This window comes from Pipra filicauda, unplaced genomic scaffold (genome assembly GCF_003945595.2).
Source record: "Pipra filicauda isolate LSUMZ 115617 unplaced genomic scaffold, ASM394559v2 scaffold211_size2331000_pilon, whole genome shotgun sequence".
In the NCBI taxonomy this organism is placed as follows: domain Eukaryota; kingdom Metazoa; phylum Chordata; class Aves; order Passeriformes; family Pipridae; genus Pipra; species Pipra filicauda.
The window spans coordinates 1,404,905-1,427,050 of NW_024104323.1; the positions used below are offsets into that span (position 1 = coordinate 1,404,905).

Below are 22,146 nucleotides of genomic sequence, written 5' to 3' on the forward strand. Positions count from 1 at the left end.
TGAAATAAATATAGAAATATTAAACATGCAGGGAAAAAAAAATCCTGCTTATGTTTTTCACTGTGAGGGTGGTCAAACAGCGTTAACAGAGGTTGTGAATTCTCCATCCTTGGAATTTTTCAGGACACCGCCCTGAGGGAGCTGCTGCAGCTGCTCCTGCTCTGACAGGGGGTTGGACTGGACAGTCTCCAGAGGTCCCTTCCAATCTCGGCCACTCTGTGAGCCTCCGCTTTCCCTGGACTCTAAAAAACCCAAGGGAGTTCATGGCAAAGGAAAATTAAGCGGGTCAGGGCCCGGGTTCAGGGGTCAGGGCAAGGCACAGGGTCTGGAGTCACGTACACAAAAGTGTAATAAATCCATGGCATCTCCTTAGCTTTCATCATTTATTCAGGAATGTAAGTACACTTAAGAGGCTTGGGTTACTTGTTAAAAACCCACTGAAGAACGAGAGCAAGAAAATGTTGTGTGGCTCGTAACACTCTTCAAAAATGCATCAGCCACAGGCCTATAAATATCCAAGGCAAAATGCCAACCTCAGTGGTTTTTAACTCTCCAGTTTTAAGTACCAGAAACAGAATTTGTGCACAGAAACATTACAACTCTCCAACAGTGGACTTTCAGCAGCTCTTAGATCCCAGGGAAATACTTGTTCCTTCATAATCCAGGAGCTGTGACCAAGGTGCTTTTGTGTCTCAGACGAGAACGGGCCGAGCTTTCACTTACACAACTAATTCAATATCCCCTTTTTTGTCGCTTTTCACAACACCAAGTTCTTCCAGGACTTGAATTCTTGAGTGAGAGGGTTTCGTACTCATCTCATCCACCTGTGAAATACTCAGTGCTGCCCTGTAAGACAAAACCAAACTATTTACCAAAACAGGGATCAAAAAGGCAGAAAAAGGCTAAAAAGCACATAATGAATGATTTTTGTGCGTGCTCTGTAAATCTCACCCTCATTATACCATCAGCTTTCCTGTGCTACTTCAAATCAGAGCAGTCATTTGCTAATCCAGCCTTAGGGTTAAAGAGACAGAATTCCTGAGTTAAAAACTTGTTTGTTTGTAACCTCAGCCTGCAAGAAATCCACAGCACATTCCAGGGAGGGGTCAGGGCTTGGAGAGGCAGGAGGGGCTGGTGAGGGCAGGGCAGGGCTTGGGGGTCATGGTTTAGTGTCAGGGCTTTGCTTTTCCAGTCTGGCTGCAGATTCTGAACACTAAAAGGGCCTGGCAGCACAAGTGTGTCAGCAAAACTTCCCTGAACAGACCCAGACCTGGACATCTGTACAGCAAAAACAAAGTGGAAAAGTCTGAAGAACCTAAAATGCAGCTTTGAAAACGATCAAAGCATTTTTACACAAATTAATTTGGGGGGTTTTGTATAATGGTCTAACACATTGGGGTGTGTACCTAAGCAGGAAGGGTGTAGGGGAGTAAAATCACATTATAAAGTTATAATATGGCAGTGAATGGTTAACTATTTGAGTTTGTTTAATTTCAAACAGGCTGAATTTCTTTAGAGCTTATAAAATTCTTGCTAATGAATGGGTTTAAGTCTTACTTGTTCTTATTCACTACAAAGTGTTTAAATAACCCCCTGTACAAAGAGTTCAAGCCTGCTAATGTGACAGATCTTCTGATGTGCCTGGGTACAGTCAGAAGCATTTCCTCAGTCAATGGTAGGAATTGGGATGCTAAAAAATTGGAAATGGAAGATACTTGGTGAAAAACTGGAAACAGAAAATATTTGTTTCTCCAGAAGCCAGGCCAAAGATAGAAAGTGCTTCCATTACCGTTTAATAATCCCTCTAAATGGGTCTAAAGGAAGATTTTCCAGCAAGAAGAAGGAGGGAAGGAAGATACTCCCTCCAAACTATCACTGTATCTGCAGGCCCAGTGAAAAATCATTTAATTTGAGCTCTGGATTGACAAATCTGGTCTGTCAGTGACTACTTAGCTGTGTTTCAAAAACCAAACCAAAGCAAAACAGGAGAATTCCTTCCCATAAGTAGGGATAAATTGATTCAAAAGAGCTGTTTCTATGGTGAGACCATTTCTTCCATACCATAAACAAAGCAGGATGCACTTCAGTCCCATCAACAGCAAGAAGAACTCCCAGAACTATACACAGAATGTAGCTAAGAGGTCAGGTTCTTACACTAAAATCTGAATTCTTCACATGAAAGCAGGAGTTACTGGTGCTTGAGAGTGAAAACAGTGAATTTACTGTCTTTATTTACAGGCTTCACGAGAAGAAAACAGTGGGAAGTTTATTTTTTCAGCACTTACCTTCAGCTGAGCCAGGGACTGTAGATCCTGCACAACCTGGCTAGGAATAAACACAGTAGAAGTGTCAGGATTTGTTAGAAATTCTTTTTTTACACTTTCATTCCTGCACAAGTGCTTACATTTTACCAACTGGATAACCAAGGATCTTGCAGCTGTCAACTGGCACAATGGATCAAACACAGTTTCAAGTAAAATTCAGTTTAAAATGGATCCAGCAGGATTGATATGCAAGTCAGATGAGCCTCTCCAGCTTCCTCCTTTGCATTCCAGTGTGGCTCTGAAAGCACTTCACATGCAGCAAAGGGAGAGATGGTTTCCCTCTTCCCAGGCAGCCCTGGGAGGCTGACAGCTGTGACAAGCTGAAAGCAGCTCTATCAAACTCTCCTCAGCCAGAAATACAGCACTGATACAAAATTCCCAGGGTCTTTGCAACATCTTCCCACTTTTTCTGCCTTTCAGGGAACGTCTTGAGAACACAAAGACAACACGGGCTAATCCCCACTGAGCCTCGGTAGCCACAGGATGCAGCTCCAGTGGGATTGTGGCAGCTGGGTGGGAAGGGCTTTAGAATTCAGGATGGGAAGGCAGGAATTGAGAGCATTTCTCAAGGCAGGAGCAGATATTTGCACACAAATACGTTGAGTGAAGCTGCAGGATCCTGGACAGCTTTCATGCAAACCAACCTTGGCAATAAAGGGACAGAAAGTGGGGTGTCCTGTGACAGTGGGCAGTGAGAAGGCACAGCAAAAAGACAAGATCAATCAGATAACTACACTCTATTGACCCTCTTTATTATTGTGTTTTTAATATGACACCCAAACCAAATATTTGCAGATAATTATATTGGAATTTTGTGCTTTGAGCTACTTTTCAACAAATCTTAGTTTATATCTATGTTCTACTGCACTGCAGTTAGAACATACTGTTACTCATATCCCACAATTTATTTTTTACAGGAAATTAAATTTCTCTCCACGTTGAGATGCATTGGTTTGGATCAATTACATTCCTTACTCCCACCCAAAGGTTTTTTATCTCATGCATTAATAGAACAAGAGGATCAACAAGAGCAACCAACTGCATCCCTGAAAATAAACATAAACACATCCCAATGAATAAATAAGGGGAACAAAGTCTTCCATCAAAGCTAATTTTTCATTTGTGGACAATTAAACCGGAACAATTAAAAAACTTAACCTGTGTACAATAAAAATGAAAGGGTTTGTTAGAAGCTTCATCCCATTTCTGAAAAATGCCACTCATTTGAGAGGTATTAAGTCACAAAACCAGCCCTTCTGAGCCACACTCAGGATCCCTGGTTTCTGGGATGCTGACACTCCGTGCCCTAATTACCCTTCCCACTGATGATTCCATTTCTGTCCCAGTTTGGATGCCCAACTGCTGTGCTGCAGCCTGTTCTTCTGCTGACAGGGGCAAGCTCTAGGCAAAAAATAAAAAGCAAACACAGAGAACTCTGATCCCTTGGTTCCTGAGGTGATGATATTTACAGAAGAACTCAATGTTTATGGAGCCCTTTTCTCATGGAAACTGGTAGTAGACTCCTACTTTCCTTCAACTGAAAGCAAGTTCACAGGCAAAGTATTCCTGAAAAAATCAACCATAATCTTCCTTTAGCATCAAAACTATAAATTATTCAAGTAAGATAAATTCTTCAATAAAAAGAAGCACTTGAACTTAAAGACTTGCATTTCACCAGAGCAGTTTAATTAATCTCTGGTTTAGGAAATGAACAAAGTAGAAGAAAATCTTTATCTAAAATTCTACATATAACTCAAGAGAGGAGAGTCTTCCACTTTAACAAAATCCAAATACAGAATTATTCTTGGCAGCCTATCCTTGGAACACGGGGAGATATGATATATTTTCCTTTCTGTGACATATAAGTACTGTCTTTTAAGTCAGGATACAGTACCTTTTGTCTGTAAAGATTTACCAGTCCCTTATCTAGAGCTGTTGACAGATAAAACACAATCTCAGGGCAGTGTTGTTAGAACATTGATCTAAAGCACCTTATTTGTAAAGGGACAAAATTAATGCTTTCACAACCTCCTCAAAATGTTACAAAGCAGTGTCTGAAGACCACTTAGGAAAATGTGTTCTTGGTTTCTTTAATAGCTAGAGGGGTGTTAGCATACTGAGGAAAAACTTACAATCCCAGTGTGTATGATCCAGTGTGTTGGTTTTAACTTACTCACTTCAGACAGTGAAAAGAACATTTTCCACTTAAAAGCTTTTTTGCCTCTTAAAATCACTTTCACCTTCCATTTTCCATTCCTAAAAGGTGCCAGCGTGGCCCTGGGACACAGCTGTGCCCAAAGGCATTGATTTCTCTGAAACCCCTATGAAATTACTGACACTACTCAGGTATTCCTTCAGCTCCCAGTCTGAACACTGCTGAGGACTGGGATTTACAGAAAGAGCTCCAATCCTGCAGGAATTTCTCCTGGGAAACCATCTTCTCGTCTCCTTCCGAGAGCCTGCACTCTGTGCAACAGCTCCCAACCACTCACAGTAAGTAAAGGCTACAAAGTCCCAGTTCATTTCCAGGAGTGAAAACAAAGGGATTAAAAGGAAAAGACCTACCTCAAGACCAGCTTTTTGCTGTAATTCCTGAACTATCTTCGTTGTGTTCTCCACAGAAGCTTGGATGCCCTTCATGGCCTCTTTCTGCTCCCTGGCAATCCTGTCCATCCGTGTGCACAGCGCTTTGTAACGAGCTTTGGCCGCTGAGAGTCCTTCCAGGATAGCAAATGGATTGTCCTGTGGAGAAGGTAAAAGTACATTTACACCACACCAGCAAAGAAAATATAATCTGGGTAAATACCAATCAAAAGTGCAGGCGTTGGAGGCACCAAAACAGGACACGAAATGAGCCTTTACAGTGCAAAGTGTAGCTGTGAGAGTGTTTCTGCTCTACATTTCATTTTTCATAGATGGTGTTAGTAAACCAGCATAACTCTGTGGTTCCACATCAAACACAGGAGGAGGAATTTATGGTGTTGGAGACCTTTAGCAGCTTTTCTGGCATAGAATAAATTGGGGATTTCTAACAAAAAAGATGATTTTTCTGCTGTATGTTACAATATACTCGGAGACAAGGACTTATTTATAGAATCCTTTACGTGATGTCACTTATTGTTGTCCTCTTCCTCTCATCTCTCCCCCAAATATTAATTTAGTCATTGCTTCTGAGCAGGTTTAAGTTGGATCTGAGAGCTAAAACACACCTTTGCTCTGTCTCTTGAATTTAGGTGTTACCACTACTAATTTCTCAGAGCAGAACACGGGAGAATTTCCCTGTACCAAGAAACCAAGGGGGTTTTGTTTGAATTCATTCTAGGCCAGTTATCTTGATAAATGATGCAGGAAATACTTTATCATAATAACAATAATAAAAACCTAACAACCAGATAAAAGAACAGTCCCATTTGTTACCATCTTCATAGAAAATGCAGTAAAATCTATGCATTTAATCAAAAAAATTGTTAATTATTAACACTACCTCTAGTGGTGTATCATCAGGAAAACTTTTCATTATTTCATACTCCAGTCTGTGTTGAATCCAGTCCAGATCAGCTTCTGCCTTCTGGAACTAAAATATTTAAGGTCAGGCACAGTGTATTAGAAACCAAAACCTGCAGACAAGCCCCAACCATTTGCCCTTCATGTGTTTCAGGAAAGCAGAAAACAGTTTTCAAACTTAACATTTTCAAAGTTCTGTTAGCAAAACCACAAGTGTTCAGGATCCAAAAGTATCACCAGAGGTTCTGTTATTCATTATATCAGGGATGTGTTCTTTCAGCTGGTTTTAATGCCCACAATATATTCTATTATTCCCCAATAAAGCAGACTGACTAGCAGCTAATAAAATTGATGACATCACTTTTCTCTCCTTGGGATAAATAAGCCACCAGAGAATTATCTAATTGCCTTGTAAACCAGTCTGCTGATAGCATTACTACTTGATTAATTTTAGCCTGTGATTTCAATATCTATTAAAGACTTCCACTGCAAAGAAAGGCAGTTTTCCCAGTTCACAGGCCACTCATTAATTTTTTTACACAATAATTCGGTGATTTTTACAGTCACAGAAGAGACAGTGATGAAAGCAAGTTAAAAATGGTTGTAACTTCCTTAATTTGGTTTTCACTGTTTCTGTTGGGATTAACCCCACAGTGACCATCCCAACTCCTTTAAGGAGTGGCCAGGAATGCCTTTGAGGATCTGGAATTTCAGCCAGCCTCAAGGAATAGGGTTTGATCCAGGATACTCTGCAATAAAACCCCCTTTCTGAGGGAGTGGAGATGGGTGATGTTTCACACACCCTCAGTAAATTTTCAAATAATAGCTTAAGAAAAGGAAACTAAATCTGGTGAAGAGCTTGAGCACCTATAAATCAAAGGGAAAAGCTTTCAGCCAGTACAGCCATAACTCACCATCTGCCCACCAAAACTTCTTCCCACACCTGCCCCAGAAACCAGCCATGATGAAATCCAGGAATAAAATACATTTCATTGCACTACACATGTTTAAAGAGTTCAGGAGGGATTTTTTCCTTAACTGCCCAATAATTTCTCTTCTCCTCCACTAAGCAAACAGTTTTAGGTTTTCATTTCCACAGGCAGGTGCCCCAAAAAATATTTTTTTTTTCTTTTCTCCAACTCCTTCACTTGATTAATTTTGGGAAAGCAGACAATGGGTACAGGTGGCTTTCAGAATTACCCATGAAACATTCAAATTGATAATTTGAGACTTCCACAAGGACAGGAACCCACTAACACCACGCTACTACCGTGATCCAGGACATGAAAAAACTGGGTGTGAAGCTCAAAGCTTATCCATCACCTGGCTGGAATTTTAAGATCTGTGCTCAATGAAAAGCTTAACCCAGTTCAACATCACCGCTTTTTATTTCATAAATACTTATTTCTCGCTGTTATTTCCAGAAACACACACCTGCAGAAATCCCACCTGGGTCAGAAGCAGTTTATTTGACAACAGTCCCAAGGAAAATGCAGGTTTTGAAGTGTAAATCTGTAATTTACTCACGGGGAGGGAGGCTGAAGGTGCTCTGCTCTCAGATGCTTTGACAATACTATTGCACTGCTCGCTGTACAGAACAGTAGTGCAATAAAGTCAGAGCACTCGTTAGCAGCAACAGCTCAGGGCAGGGATCACCACCACACTCAAAAAAGGCAATAAAACCCATCAGCTCACACAGTGGTTGCTGTGGATCACGAAGAACTGGGTAATATTCAAGTTCACCAAGTCCTAACACACACACACACACACAAAGAGCTCACATATTTGAAGACATTGTTATTATTCTGTCGTTCCACTGACCAAAAGAGGGGGAAAAATCCCAAACCACCCAACAAAATGCTCAGCAGAAAATTCGATTTCAAACAATTCTGGTGCTTTTTTTTACCTGGAAACTACAGTTCCAAATGCATTTATTTCTTAGGTTTGTCTCGTAGCAAGCGAAGGTTCGGAACTGCTGTCAGACAGATGTTCTTAAAACTGCATTACAGGGTATATTTTCTAGATATCAGTTTATTCTTTATAATCTGCAGGGCTGAATCACTTTAAAATGTACTTAAACACTTATTTCTCAACTCTGTGGATGTACATTATCCCTGGGGTTGCCACCTGGGTGCGAGAGCACCATCACTGTGGGGGTGTATTTCATAAATCTAAATGAAAGTGCTTTTTTTTTTTTAACTTCATATTGAAAGTTTGAGAACTCTCAGGGTTTGGAGGTGCTGAGATCCTCAACAACAAAATGCAAAGAAACCTGGGAATGGAGCGGAGAAGAACTAGGAATGCTGGACAGTGTTCTTTGCTCCTTGCAGGGCACTCAGAAAACTCACAACTATTTTACAGCTGTTTTGCAAATCACCTCCTGGTCTCAGGCAGTGACTTTGGACGTGTGACTGTAGCAAAAATGAGACCATAACGTAGACAGCATTGCTGGCCAATGCCCTTTTAACATTGCACTGCTTTTTGTGCATGATCACTAGTAGTACAACATAAAAAGGGCACTGGACAGACACCACTCCAGGAAAAAAAGTAGGTCCACAGTACCAAAAATCCAGTGACAGAACCTGTCCAACCTGGCCTTGACTTATTTAAATTGAGAGCTTTATGATTTCTGTAATTAATCTCATGCTGTAGATGTGATGGTGTCACTGAACCATCGATTACCTGGGATTTTCATACACACTGTTCTGTTGGAACCCCCCCTAATTAGTTTATCCCTGGTTCCACGAGACTTAAAATGAAGCTTCCCATGAAATTCGTGTCAAAACCTCGGGGGAAATAAGTGTTTTATCACAACTCTGTGGAGAGAGCTGAGCTCAGGGGAAATCCAGGAAGAAGAAACAATTAGCAGAAGGAAAAGCAAAAGAGACACAAAGCTGGGATTTGTGAAACTGTTCCGAATTCCACCACCAGGTGTAAAACACCCTCTTAACTTTCAGGGAGCCAAAAGACACCTCTGTGACTATTTACGTGTCAAGAGTCACTTGAAAGTAAGACTTTCAATAAAACACATATTTAAACCATATTAACTAAATAATAATCAATAAATAATAAATAAATAAAGCGTACGACCCAAGCGCCTCTAAACGTATTTCTGAATTATTACTTCTAAACTAGGCTTAAAAAGAAAAAAAAAAAAGAATTCTAAGAGAAAAGATATGGGGAGACAGAGGGAGAATCTTTAATGTAAAAAAAGATCAGATAGAAGCAAGGTCGAGGTTTTAGGGATGCCACAGGGAACTCGGCTGGTCGGGGACAGCTTTCCAGCGCCTCTCCGTCAGGGAAGCAGAGCACAGCTTTTTTCTGGGAGGTTATTTTTTGCGCTTTTTTCCCACTTTTCCAGAAGCGGGGCAGACAGGGAGGCGACCATTCCATAAGGGAGAGTTCGGAGTCCAAGGCTGGGAAAACTCCTGGAGCCGGAGCTGGGAAAGAAGGGGACCCAGCCCACCCACTTCCTCCCCCCATACTCAAAATGGTCCAGCCCAGGTGAGCGCTCCACCCTCTCCCCCCGCCGGGACGAAATGGACTCGCCCCCCCCACGCCCCGCTATGCCCCGCGTTCCCCCCCTCCCATTCCCGCACGTGGTGCGGCCCGGCCGCGTCCCCCGCGCAGTGGGCGCGCCCGCCCCCCCCCAGGTGCGCGGGAATGGCCGCGCCCTGCCCCGCGCCGAGCGCGGCGCAGGCTCCGCCCCGCGGGGGGGGCCGCGCAATGGACCGGCCCGGCCGAACCCGCCTGACCCGGACGCGCCCGCCGGGCGCCCAGCCGAGGGCGGCGCGGGCCGCGCTCAGGGCCCGGATGCGGAGCGGCGGGCGCGGCTGAGCGGCCGCTCTTCCTCGTCGCGCCGCGCCCGTGCTCTCCCCGCCTTCCCCTCCCTTCCTCCTGTCCGCGGAGGCCCCGCGCCCCGCGAGGCGCCGCCGGCGGGCGGCCCTGCGGCGCGGGCGGCCCCGAGCGCGGCCGCCGCCCGCCCTCACCATGGCCTCGAGCCTGGCGACCGCCGTCTCCATGTTGAATAGTTGACATTCCTCAGGCGGCGGCGGGGAGATCCCCACCCCCCGCGCGGCGCACGGGAGAGCCGCCGCCGCCCATTGGCCAGCTGTCACTCGCCGCGCGCCCCCCATTGGCCCGCGGCGCGCCGAGCGCGCTCGCCATTGGCCCGGCGGGAATGTAAACCCGCTCCGAGGTACGGCGGCGCTGATTGGCCCGGAGTGGGCTCCGGGCGATGATTGGCCGGGGCGGGGCGCGCGCCGCTGGCTGGGCGGGCCCTGGTCACCCCCCCCAGCTTCATCCCCGGTCCCTTCGGTGCCCCCAGCGGGGCCGCTGTTACGTCTCGTTCACCCCACCGGCCTCCCCCGGCCGAGCGCTGCCCGCAGCTGATTGTCGGCGCCAGATCCGTTCACCCAATGGCGGTGCCCGGGACGGGGCGGGGGCAGCGCCGGCCCCGCTCCGGTGAAGCGCGCGGGATGGGGCGGGGGGGGGGGGGCCCTCAGCGCGGCGGCCAATCAGCGCTCGGCTTACACGCGCCGCGTGGGGGCCGCGGCTGAGAGCGACGCTGCCATTGGCTGAGCGCGCCGTCGGGATCGGTTTGAATCGGCGGCGGCGGCAGCGGCCGGGGGGGGGACACGGGGCGGCATCGGGACACCTCCCGATTCTAGGAACACCCCCCGGATCCTGGGGGGCACAAGGGACACCCCCGGGCTGCTGAGACACCCCCCGGCACCGGGGACACCCCCACAGGTCTGTGTGTGTGAGGAGCCCCCGCGCCCCGGTGCGGGGTCACCGGTGAGGGACCAAACGGGCCCGTCCCGGGGCCTCGTCTTCGTGTCTTCTGCCTCCGTTCTCCACAAGCGTCGTTTTGCCGAAATTCAGAGTTTGTCGCTTCAGGATAAAGAAAAACTGGGTATAATTAATATATCGATAATTTTAATGTTTATATTTATTATAGCTATGTATTTGTTATAGCTATATTTATAATTTATTATAGCTATATGTCACTATTTAACATAGCTATATATTTCTATTTACTATAGCTATAAATATATTTTTTCTAATTATTTATAATAATTATATTTCTTTATAATATTTACTTCTCTACATAAATAGGGGGGAAAGAAGCCCATTATAAAATGGTGCTTTTTTTGTTCACTACTCGGGTATAAAGACATCCCTGTGGCTCATGAGAACTTAAGGATATATTTTTTTATCAGCATTATGTGATGCTTGCAGCAAGGCAGCTGTGAATAACCTCTGCCTGGATGTCTGGGGTGCTGCCCACGTTATTCTCTTGGGTGGCAGCTCTGCCCCAGTGTGTAATTTGGTCTCTGGACATTCATTTTAAATGTGTCTTTTTTAACAGCAATGGCAAAGCGTAAGAGATGCAGGCAAAAAAGGAGAGCCCGAGGAAGATTTCACCTGAAACAAAAGAGAGATGCTGCAAAGCCCCAGGGCTCAGTTTGTCCTTCCCCAGGGTAAGAGGCTCAGCTTGACCTTTGGCTTTTCACCCAATTCCTGGGTTTTGTTGTTTTGCTCCCAGTTCCTCATGGAACTGAGGGAATAGAATTGTGTTTGGAGCCTGTCTCCATCCTGGCAGGGGTGCTGTGGAATAACTTCATCTCGTGGATCATCCTGAGCACTTACAAGGGGAAACAGTCTCAGGTTGTGCCAGGGGAGTTTCAGGTTGGATATTAGGAAAAGCTTCTTCACTGGTTTGGCACCAGAACAGGTTTCCCATGGAAGTGGTGGAGTCACCATCCCTGGAAGTGTTCAACTGACAAGCAGACATGGCACTTCATGATGTGGTTTGGTGTTACTCAGTTGAAGGTTGGACATGATGATCTTGGAGGTCTTTTCCAACCTCAGTGATTCCATGACTAACTTTAATAACTGGGAAAGGCAATTTGAATAAAAAGAGATTTCAAATATTATTGCCCACCCTCCCCTTTTATTGAAATGTATCTTGGCCTCTCCTGGTTTCTCTGGTCACATTTACTCTCTTGTTACCTGCCATTCCTGCTTGTAATTTCCAGATGATTGGTCACAGTTAACTTTATTAGAGGCTGAAATGATAAATATAATTCTGGCCTCACTCTGAAATGTTCTGTTGCAGGTCACCAGTTGATCTCCCTCCGAACCCAACACCTGTCCCAGGGTGCTCCCTCTGGCCATCAGCCTTGCCCAGCATAAAAGATGTGGTAAAACCCTTGGAATCAGCAGCAAAAAATGTGGTAAAACCCTTGGAATTAGCAGCAAAAAAAGTGACAAAACCCTTGGAATCAGCAGCAAAAAATGTGATAAAACCCTTGGAATCAGCAGCATCATTTCTGTATTGGTGGGGCCAGGACAAAATTGCACAGGTACAGTTTGTGTTTCTCCATTTTTAGCCATGTGTGAGGTGGTTCTTTGTGCTCAGACACAGGATACACGGGGAGATTTGAGAGCTGAGCTGTACATTTAGTTATCTAAAGTGTATTTATTGAAACATTGAAACAGTGTATTGAAACATATAAAGTATGTTGAGTGTTTACTGTTGAAGGAATGAATAATGAGATGTGCCAAGACATTAAATCATAGAATCCTAGAATATCCTGTGTTGGAAGGGACTCACAAGGATCATCCAAGTGCAACTCCTTGGACAGTCCCAAGAATCCCACCATGTGCCCACTGCATATGTGCAACTGTAGGTTTTTTATTGGAATATCAGCAGGATTTAAAGTGACAAAGGCTGTGGTTTTTCTTTCATAGCATAGAAATGATTGTTTGAGCTTTTCAGGTCAAATGTGAATTTTACTTTAGAATTCCTAGATGAAGTTAAAGTTCTTTTAGAAAGTCACTCCTTGGGTTCCTGCCAGGGAACTATTTGATGAAATTTTGTATCTTCCTGTTGTGCTTCTCCATGGACTGCAATAAGACCTTGCCATAGAACTCTCCATAGTAATCACAGGCATGTCTCTGGAAACAGAACCTGCTGGTGAAAACACTAATGTGCTTTCTTTTTATGCTCAGAGTTTTAAGGTGGTTAAAGACACCATATTTCCGTCACAAATCTACTTAAGGGAACTTAATGCTTTGAGAGAGCAGCTGGAAAAGTTGGAAAGTGAATTTTCCAAGCTCCAAGAAACACTCCAGGTCAGTGGCAGTCCCGGTGGGGCAGGGTAACGTTTGTCTGTGTGGGTGTGTAAGGAACTGTGCTCAGTGCAGAAGATCTGAAATCTGAAGGGTTCTCACAGGGCATTCCTGCATTCAGTGTTGCTGAACTGCAGTTTCCTCACAGCCAGAGGGAACTGGTGTGCTGATGAGCCTCCTGAAAGGCTCTTGTGCCTGTACAGATCAACTTCAGCCAGAACCTTTGTCCTCTAAAATTCCATCTCCTTTTGCCAGTGGATTTAATGTCCTCTTGTTTATTTATGTCGTTTTTCAGGTGAACGGAACTGCAGCTTTGTCTCCAGAAAATCCTCTTTGCCAAAGGTGTCACAAACCAGTCCTGGGTGCTCCTGTACAGACACGGATGGACCTGCTGGCATCGGTGCCTGCTCCTCCTCCTCCACCTCCTCCTCCTCCTCCTCCTCCTCCCCCTCCTCCTCCACCACCACCACTGCCCCCACCAAAACTGCCTCCAGCACCTCTCCTCCTCAAACGGGGCACTGGCTCCAAAGCACTTCTGGTAAGGACTCAGAAGGCTCCTCTGTTTTTTCCTTGGTGCCTGGGTTCTGTGGGCCTGGATCCATTGGGAATGTGTGTGTTTGTGAACAGTCAGTCACCTGGCAATCCTGATTCCCCTTCCAAACCCCTTTGTTTTCAGGCACCACCAGTGAAGAAGGACGGGCCGATGCAGATCACGCTCAAAGACCTCCTGAATGTCAAGCTGAAGAAGACAAACAGCAACCTGAGAATGGACAAGGTAGGCTGGAGGGGACAGGGATAACCAGGTGACAGTGCATTGAGGCAAACTCCACCCTGGAAATGGTGCCTCTCCTGCAGTGCTTGTCTTAGCCCATCATAGAATTTTTTCAGTAAATTAGTTCTTCTCTTCCAAAGTTTCAAGTAACCATTCTAATTCTGCACCTGGGCATTTGAAGGGAAGAAATGAACCTCTGGCACGCAGGACAGTTCTGATTTTCCATTAAGGCCATGGAGCTTTGCTGTAGATTTATGTCTGTTATCAATAGGTTTTGGGCTTTCTTTGCCCAGCCAAAATATTGTTTGCAAAAGTGTTTGGGGGGTTTTTTGTTTTTAATAGATCTGTTTTTATCCAAGACACGTTCAAATCTTAATAATTCAAAAAAAGCATAAAAGCCATAAACCACAAAAGTCTTTCAGAGTATAAGTATTGAATAGATTTGAAGTTAGTTTTATTTGTGGTAACATTTCTTTCCTTGCTTTAGGCAGAATCACCAGGGAAGCCACGCAGGGCATTAATTACAGTCTCAGATCTACAGAGTATTAGTTTGAGACCTAAATCCAAGCCATCAGCTCACGTCACAAATTCCTTAATGTAAGATCCTTTCTTCCTTTCTTTGATATTAGATTTTTCTGCTTAAAACAGTGATTAACATGGTTTACAGAGTGGAAAATATTTTATTTGTTTCGTTCTGTTAGTACTCCCCCTAAAAATCAGATTGATCTTCGGAAACATCTGAAGAAAGTCAATATACAAAGGCAAGTTCCTTCCTGTTCTCTGGATTCTTTTTTTTTTTTTTTTTAATCTAGACAAAAATAGAGAACTAATAATAATTCCCCTTGTGTCCAATCTTTCCAGAAGTCCTGGTGGCACTCCTCTAAATAATAAAGAAAACATTGAATGTGGCTCTGGGTTGACACCAATAATGACACAGGCACTGCGACGCAAATTCCAGGCAAGTCACTCTCTCTCTTTTGGAACAATAAATTGGCTTTAAAATCCAGAGAATTTCCTACTGATTTTTCCCTACAGTGCAGTCCATACGACTTTGAAATTCATAGTTCCACTTTGCAGAAGAACAAAATCTGAGGGTTAATAATGTCTTTTATTTTAATGACTTGCTCTGGTTGTTTTATGGTGTCAGCTGAGAATTGCACTGTTTTATCTGAGTCACAATTAGTTCAGATATCCAAGTTCTGACCCTTCCCTTCTTTTGACAGATGGCTCATCCGAAGAGTCCCTCCCCTGCCCGGTTAAGTGCTGCAAACAGCTTTGATGAAAAGTAAAAAGGAAAGTAGGTTTATGGAACAATGTATTTTTCATTTGTTGTCGGGATTTGAATTGGATTTCCCTTTTGAATCCCATTTTTATCATGCTCAGGCACATGTATTTGTAAGTGCACACGAGAACAGGATATTATGGAAACCCTGTTAAGCAGATTTTACTTTTTATATTTCATAATGTCTTAGTTTCTATAATGTCTCAATTCTTAATGGAAACAAAGCATGAAATTTCCCAAGTCCTTTGACCACTGGCTGCTGCTGAAGCAGGGACTATTATGCTCCCAACACTGGTGCTGCTTGTCATACAAATACCTATGTGTTTGCTGAAATTCAGTATTGTTTATACATCTTTTATATATATATTTTTTTTTAAAAAACAAAAACTAACTACACGGTAACTGTACAGCTTCAAAGAAAAGCAACAGTTTAATGCACTAACATTATTAAATGGAAAAGCTGCAGGAGTCAACAAACCAGCTTGGTTCTGTGGCTACAAATATACAAGGCAATTGCACTGTGTATTGCTTCTGGCTGGGGTCAGATCACTGGTAAAGGCTGAACTGATTAAAGGCAAAGTAACTCAAAGACTCCTTCAAAGTCAAGTTTAAGAGCTGGGGGGGTGGGGAGATGTGCCTGTACTGTGACCCAGGTCAGGACACGGGCTGGCGATGGAATGCGAGTCCCGCCGTCCCTGCATCCCGGTCTGGGGGAGCGCACCCCGCATCCCGCCCCGCGCTCGCTGGGGACCAGAGCTGTCCAGGGTGGACGATGTGCTGTCCAATCCTCCGCGTCCCCCTCTCCCGCTGTCTCCACCCCGTTCTCAGCCGTTCCCTCCCCGAACCGCATCCCCGGGGCGGGGCCGCCCATGCGCGGGGCCGGGAGCGGGGCCGGGGCTCCGCCGCTTCCGGGCGGGAGCGGCAGCGGGAGTGGGAGTGGGGCTGGGTCCGGGGGATGCCGCTGCCGGGCGGTGCCCCCCCCGGGGCCATGGGCTCGGCCGTGGGGCCCATGAGCCTGCGGGACCTGCTGCTGGCGGCCGAGGCGGGCGGCGCGGCGGGCGGCGAGGAGGAGGTGTGCGTGGTGGGCATCTTCGGCAAGACGGCGCTGCAGCTCTGCTCCGAGAAGGAGGCCCTGGTGAGCACCGTGTGCGACCGGCAGGTCTTCCCGCTGTTCCCCGAGGAGGATCCCGAGCCGGCGGACGGCGCGGCGGGGTCCGAGGGTGACCCGGCGAGCAAGGACTACAACCAGCTGCAGGCGTACTACAGCCAGGAGAGCCGCGTGCTGTACCTGGTGCTCACCTCCATCTGCGACACGCCGCAGCTGCTCCGCGCCTGCGGGGACCTCACCGCGGCCGAGAACAGGGAGGCTGGGCCCGGACACCCCTCGGGAGGCCCGGCCCCGCTGCCCCACGCCGAGGCCCACGAGTTCTGGAAGCACCAGGAGAAGCTGCACTGCCTGAGCCTCCTCTACCTGTTCTCCGTGTGCCACATCCTGCTGCTGGTGCATCCCACCTGCTCCTTCGACATCACCTACGACCGCGTGTTCAGGGCGCTGGACGGGCTGCGGCAGAAGGTGCTGCCCTCCCTCAAGGCTGCCATCAAGGACTGCCCGGTGGGCAAGGAGTGGAAGCTCAACTGCAGGCCGTGCCCTCCGCGCCTCCTCTTCCTCTTCCAGCTCAACGGGGCTCTGAAGGTGGATCCCCTCCCCAGCAGGGGCCAGGACCCCTGCAGTCACCTGGAAAAGCCACCCCCCAAGAAGCACTCCCCCAAGAGGAGGCTGCAGCACGCTCTGGAGGATCAGATCTACCGCATCTTCCGCAAGAGCAGGGTGCTCACCAACCAGAGCATCAACTGCCTGTTCACCGTGCCTGCCAACCAGGCTTTCGTGTACATCGTGGCTGGGGGGCCCCAGGATGGAGATGACCCGGTGGCCATGCTTCTCGACCAGCTCAGGAGCAACTGCACCATGAGGGAGACCGACTCGCTGCTGACTCCCACGCTGTCGGGGCCCAGGAGGTACCAGATGATGCGGCACGGCCGGCAGCAGCTCTCCTTCCACGCAGAGAGCAGCAGCTCCAGCTCCAGCTCCTCTGGGCAGCTCGTGGACTGCACCCTCAAGGAGTTCTTGTGGCAGCACGTGGAGCTGGTGCTCAGCAAGAAGGGCTTCGATGACAGCGTGGGGAGGAACCCGCAGCCCTCCCACTTCGAGCTCCCAACCTACCAGAAGTGGGTCGCTGCAGCTTTGAAACTGTACGAGGTGACCATCGAGGGCAAAGACGACGACCCCACCTCTGGGGAGCTGAGCTCCAAGATCATGAGCAGCATCAAAGTCTTGGAAGGCTATTTAGACATAGACACCAAGTTCTCAGAAAACCGTTGCCAGAAGGCTCTGCCCATGGCCCACAGCGCCTACCAGTCCAACCTGCCCCACAATTACACCATGACGGTGCACAAGAACCAGCTGGCCCAGGCTCTGCGGGTGTACAGCCAGCACGCCCGGGGCCCGGCCTTCCACAAGTACGCCATGCAGCTCAACGAGGACTGCTACAAGTTCTGGAGCAACGGGCACCAGCTCTGCGAGGAGCGGAGCCTGACGGACCAGCACTGCGTGCACAAGTTCCATCTGCTCCCAAAAGCAGGTAGAGATGCTCACTTGTGGTTGGGTTTCGTGGTTTAGTTCTGTATCTGCTTTAAAAAGGCTGAAACACCGACTCTGGCACCTTAAGGAAGGTGAAAGTTTGTAGCTTGCATGTGGCACTGAGTGCTCTGGTCTAGTTGCAAGGTGGTGATGGGACAAAGGTTGGACTTAGTGATCTCAGAGGTCTTTTCCAACCTCAGTGATTCCGTGATCATCTTTGTACAGTGGGATTATAGCAGAGCTGTTGTGTAGGTTTCCCTTATGTTGAATAATGCTTGGGAGCCAAACATTAGGAAATTAATGACGTTTGGGAGCCATACAGTCCACTGTCAGTGGTAACTTTGATTTTAGTAGTAACTAATTTTAGCAACTCTAAATTAGTAGTCACTCTAGTTTTAGTAACTCTAATTTTAGTGGTCACTCTGATTTTGTCTTGCTAATTAGAAGCATCACACTCAAGTCCTTCTAATAAGAGGTGTGTAAGAGAACAAACTTTCTCTAGGAAGCAATAAGTGCCCCCGTTTGTTTTAAATAACTTGGTTGATGGCAATCAAGAAGTCAAACTGTCTGATGTGTGTTTATTGCAGGCAGAAGAACTTTGAGCCTTTTAGGAAGAAGTTGTAAAAACAAGATTCAGTTTAGTGGTATAACCTCCACTGGAACTTTGTGTTAAAGGGGGAAAGGGAGGAATTGCTTGACAAACTGCTGGCAAATCATTTTGTGTGTGTGCATTAACCAGGAGGAAGCAGAGGGTGAAGGGAATTAATCTGTAGAAATGGTGAGCAATTTACCCAGAGTTTGATTGATTTTTTGCTTTTAGGGGAAAAGCCAGAAGCAGACAGAAATCCTCCCATCCTGTACCACAACAGCCGGGCTCGCTCCACTGGGGCCTGTAACTGTGGAAGGAAACAAGCTCCTCGGGAGGACCCCTTTGATATCAAAGCAGCTAATTATGACTTTTACCAGGTAACTGTAGGTCTGTTGTTGCTTTTGTTTCATCAGCAGAGTCTGTATTCTGAAGAGACCACGAGTTTCCTCTTAACCTTTTCACCTTGTTGCTTGGGGAAGATGTTTCTGGGAGCAGAAATTGTCTGAGCAGAGTGGGCAGTTCCAGTCCTCACCAGTGCACACACACAGGAGCACCTGTTTGCACACCTATTTACACTTTGAGTGGGTTGGTTCATGTGGATTTTAAATAATCAGCTCTGTTTTGGTTCTCACATAGCTCAAACCTCTTGAATCTTATTTGTAGCTGCTGAATGTTGTGGCTGATCTCAGGGATGAGAAAATGTTAACCACATTTTCTTTCTCGTAGCTACTGGAAGAAAAGTGCTGTGGGAAACTGGAGCACATCAACTTTCCCATATTTCAGCCGAGCACACCTGATCCGGCGCCTGCTCGGGATGAGTCCTCGCCTGCCCCTCCAGAGGGCGAGATTGAGAAACTTAAAGAGAAGGAACCTCAGACTCAGGGAGAGAGCACAGGCCTGAGCTTAGCCCTCAGCCTGGGCCAGTCCACGGGCAGCCTGGGCACTTACCCCCCCGATGCCCAGGGTGGAGGGGACAATGCAGAGAGTCACGGCCAGAGCGGGGACTCCAAAAGTGAGAAGAGGCCGAGCCTGGTGGATCGCCAGGCGTCCACTGTCGAGTACCTCCCCGGGATGCTCCATTCCAACTGCCCCAAAGGCCTCCTGCCCAAGTTCTCCAGCTGGTCACTGGTTAAGCTGGGGCCTGCTAAGGCTTATAACTTCCACACTGGCTTAGATCAACAAGGCTTTATCCCGGGAACAAACTATTTAATGCCTTGGGACATCGTCATCAGGACGAGAACCGAAGACGAAGGAGACTTGGATACCAATTCCTGGCCTGCACCCAACAAGGCTGTTCCTGGAAAAAGGAGCGCGGTTGTGATGGGAAGAGGGAGGCGGAGAGACGACATCGCCCGAGCTTTCGTGGGGTTTGAGTACGAAGATGCCCGTGGGAGGAGGTTCATGTGTTCGGGGCCCGATAAAGTCATGAAGGTGATGGGAGGGGGGCCAAAGGAATCTGCCATCAAAGCCCTCAATTCCGACATGCCGCTGTACATCCTGTCCTCCACCCAGGGGCGAGGCCTCAAACCACACTACGCCCAGTTCATGAGGCTCTTTGTGGTGGTTCCTGATGCTCCGCTGCAGATCACGTTAACGCCTCAGGTAAGCATGGAAGAGGGAATCTGGGAACAGCAGAGGCAGGGTGGCTGTGGCAGCATTGATGCAGGACTGGAAGGCGTGAGGGTGACAGGGAAACGGTGTCAAGAAACTCCGACTCAAACCAACTTCAGCCAAGTTCTCTAAGGCAGAAAAGACCAAAATTATCTGTTTTAAACTTAAGTTTTTAAAGTTCAAGGTTGGCTTATGCCAGCTTTATATTTTGCATGAAGTAAGTTTAAACAAAGTGTTTTATCAAAGATGAGTTGTTGGCATTCCCTACTGTAATGATGCCTTTTTTTAAAAAAAGAAGATAACAAGTGAGTAATGGCTGTGTAAGGATGAATTTATCATTTTAAATGTCATGGAGAAAAAGCAGTGACTCATGGCTGAGATTAATTATTATTAGTGACAGTTTGAATTCGGGAGGTGAAAAAGTGTTGGGGTTTTTTTTTAACTGGAGATTTTGTCACCATTTTCAAATGCGTATTTAAAACATGGAGAAAAACTCCATTTGCACTTTTTTACTGTTTTAAGGTAGTAATGATGTTTGATTATCTACTCACGTTTCCTTTTGATTTTAGGTTCAGCCAGGGCCACCACCCTGTCCTATATTTTACCCTGAGAAGCAGGAAATTACCCTTCCCTCTGATGGACTGTGGGTGCTCAGGTTTCCTTACGCCTACGTGACGGAACGTGGACCCTGCTTTCCTCCCAAAGAAAGCCAACAGTTAATGAGCTACAAAGTTCTCCGGGGAATACTGAAAGCAGTTACACAATAAGAGTTGTCCTGGTAGATTTGGTTTAGGTTAAAAAGACCATCTTCAATCCAATTCCTGGATTTTGGTTCGTGCTGCCCAAGAGGTGTCACTGCGATCGTGTGAAGCCCCACTGTATCTCACTGGAACACAGACTGAAAATAAAGTCTGATAGCAAAGCAGAAAAAGGAATCCGAGACGTGTAAATTTTCCATTTATTAAGTTTTCATATGTAAAAAATAAATGCTGGTTTTCATAAAGTACTGATCCTGTATTGCTAGATGTTTTGATGACAGTGCTTTTCCCCATCCTAAATACTTAGGGATGTTTAAAAATTAGCATTGCCTGAAATCAAGAGCTTCCTCTGTCATATTGAGTCAATGATGAGCAGAATTTTTCTCTTCTTCTAAACAAGCTATTTGTATGCAGGCAATAGATGCTTTTAATGTGATAATGGGAGAAATAATTTGTCTTTAAAAAAAGGTACTGCAGTTCTGATGTGTACTAACAGCCAGAAACCACTTACCTATATCAAGTTGAAATATCTTGCACTATTTGTATTCATCAATTAGATTTTGTTAAAAGGCCAACTTAATTTCATATTTTGGATTAACAGATCTCTTTGGAAACTGAACCTGCTTGTAAATTTTTGGAAAATGCAGAGGTAAATAAGCTGGATCTCTATAAAAAACTGCAGCTTAATCGTCTCTATAGCCTGACTTGTAGTGATTAAACAGACTTTTGGTTGCTAAAAGGATGGGTTTGGTCCAGTTTGAACCTCAAATTGAGGGAGTTTGGTTAATTGTAGAACACTACATGATGTATTGAAGGGTAACTTAAATCCTGTGAACATCACTGTGGCTGTTGGTGCCAAAAAATTAGCCACAGTAAATCAGCTTGTAACTTTTGCCGAGGTAAGATGTACTAGCGACAGCGCCTGTGTGTTGAGACCTAATTTAATTTCTAGAATATTTGTTTCTAATTAGCATGTGCACAAAATTTAATTTGCCAGTTTGCTATAGTACAATAATTATACTGCATGACCGGATTCGAGACCTGGTTTCTGCTTGGAAGATGACATCTCTGAGGGGCTGGGTGTGGGAAATGCATCCCTCCCCTTCGGAGTATGAAAACTCTGAGGAGTCGAGTATGGAAAATGCATCCCTTTGTTTGGAATATGGCATCTCTGAGGGGTTGGGTGGGGAAAATGCATCCCTCCCACTCAGAATATGACATATTTGAGGGGCTGGGTGTGGGAAATGCATCCTTCCCATTAGGACTGTGACATTAGGGGTTGAACTAGATGATGTTTAGAGATCCCTTCCTACCCAAACCATACTATGATTCCATGATCTCTGAGGGGCTGGGTGAGGGAATCGTATCCTTCGCATTCTGAATAGGACAACTCTGAGGGGCTGGGTTGGGAAAACCCATCCCTCCCGTTCAGAATACATTAGGGGTTGGGCTGGATGATCTGTGAAGGTTCCTTCCAACCCAAACCGTTCTATGATTCCGTGATTTCTGAGGGGCTGGGTGGGGAAAGTGC

General features: G+C 46.2%; 3 protein-coding genes across 4 annotated transcripts; 2 read left to right on the forward strand and 1 right to left on the reverse strand.

Annotated features, from left to right (window-relative positions):
* Positions 1-366: 366 nt before the first annotated feature.
* Positions 367-9,938, reverse strand: SKA2 (spindle and kinetochore associated complex subunit 2). Its single transcript, XM_027744799.2, has 7 exons — positions 9,818-9,938; positions 5,809-5,898; positions 4,890-5,066; positions 3,639-3,725; positions 2,286-2,325; positions 1,558-1,690; positions 367-846 (listed from the first exon to the last, which is right to left on the reverse strand). Exons 1-7 carry the CDS (start codon positions 9,848-9,850, stop codon positions 720-722), a joined length of 687 nt encoding a protein of 228 aa, XP_027600600.2. The 5' UTR covers positions 9,851-9,938; the 3' UTR covers positions 367-719.
* Positions 9,939-10,447: 509 nt separating this feature from the next.
* PRR11 (proline rich 11) lies at positions 10,448-15,048 on the forward strand. 2 transcript variants are annotated; one of them, XM_039381026.1, is made up of 11 exons: positions 10,448-10,743; positions 11,200-11,311; positions 11,950-12,067; positions 12,134-12,196; positions 12,846-12,968; positions 13,261-13,503; positions 13,642-13,740; positions 14,225-14,334; positions 14,439-14,498; positions 14,599-14,695; positions 14,961-15,048. In XM_039381026.1, the coding sequence occupies exons 2-11, from the start codon at positions 11,202-11,204 to the stop codon at positions 15,024-15,026; spliced, it is 1,089 nt and encodes a 362-aa protein (XP_039236960.1). In that variant the 5' UTR covers positions 10,448-10,743; positions 11,200-11,201; the 3' UTR covers positions 15,027-15,048. The 2 variants fall into 2 exon arrangements, with proteins under 2 accessions (XP_039236960.1, XP_027600557.2); XM_027744756.2 differs by having other exon boundaries at positions 10,449-10,743; positions 11,950-12,196.
* Positions 15,049-15,432: 384 nt separating this feature from the next.
* On the forward strand, positions 15,433-21,354 carry SMG8 (SMG8 nonsense mediated mRNA decay factor). Its single transcript, XM_027744747.2, has 4 exons — positions 15,433-17,658; positions 18,478-18,623; positions 18,973-19,848; positions 20,427-21,354. The coding sequence occupies exons 1-4, from the start codon at positions 15,651-15,653 to the stop codon at positions 20,622-20,624; spliced, it is 3,228 nt and encodes a 1,075-aa protein (XP_027600548.1). The 5' UTR covers positions 15,433-15,650; the 3' UTR covers positions 20,625-21,354.
* The last annotated feature ends 792 nt before the right edge of the window (positions 21,355-22,146 follow it).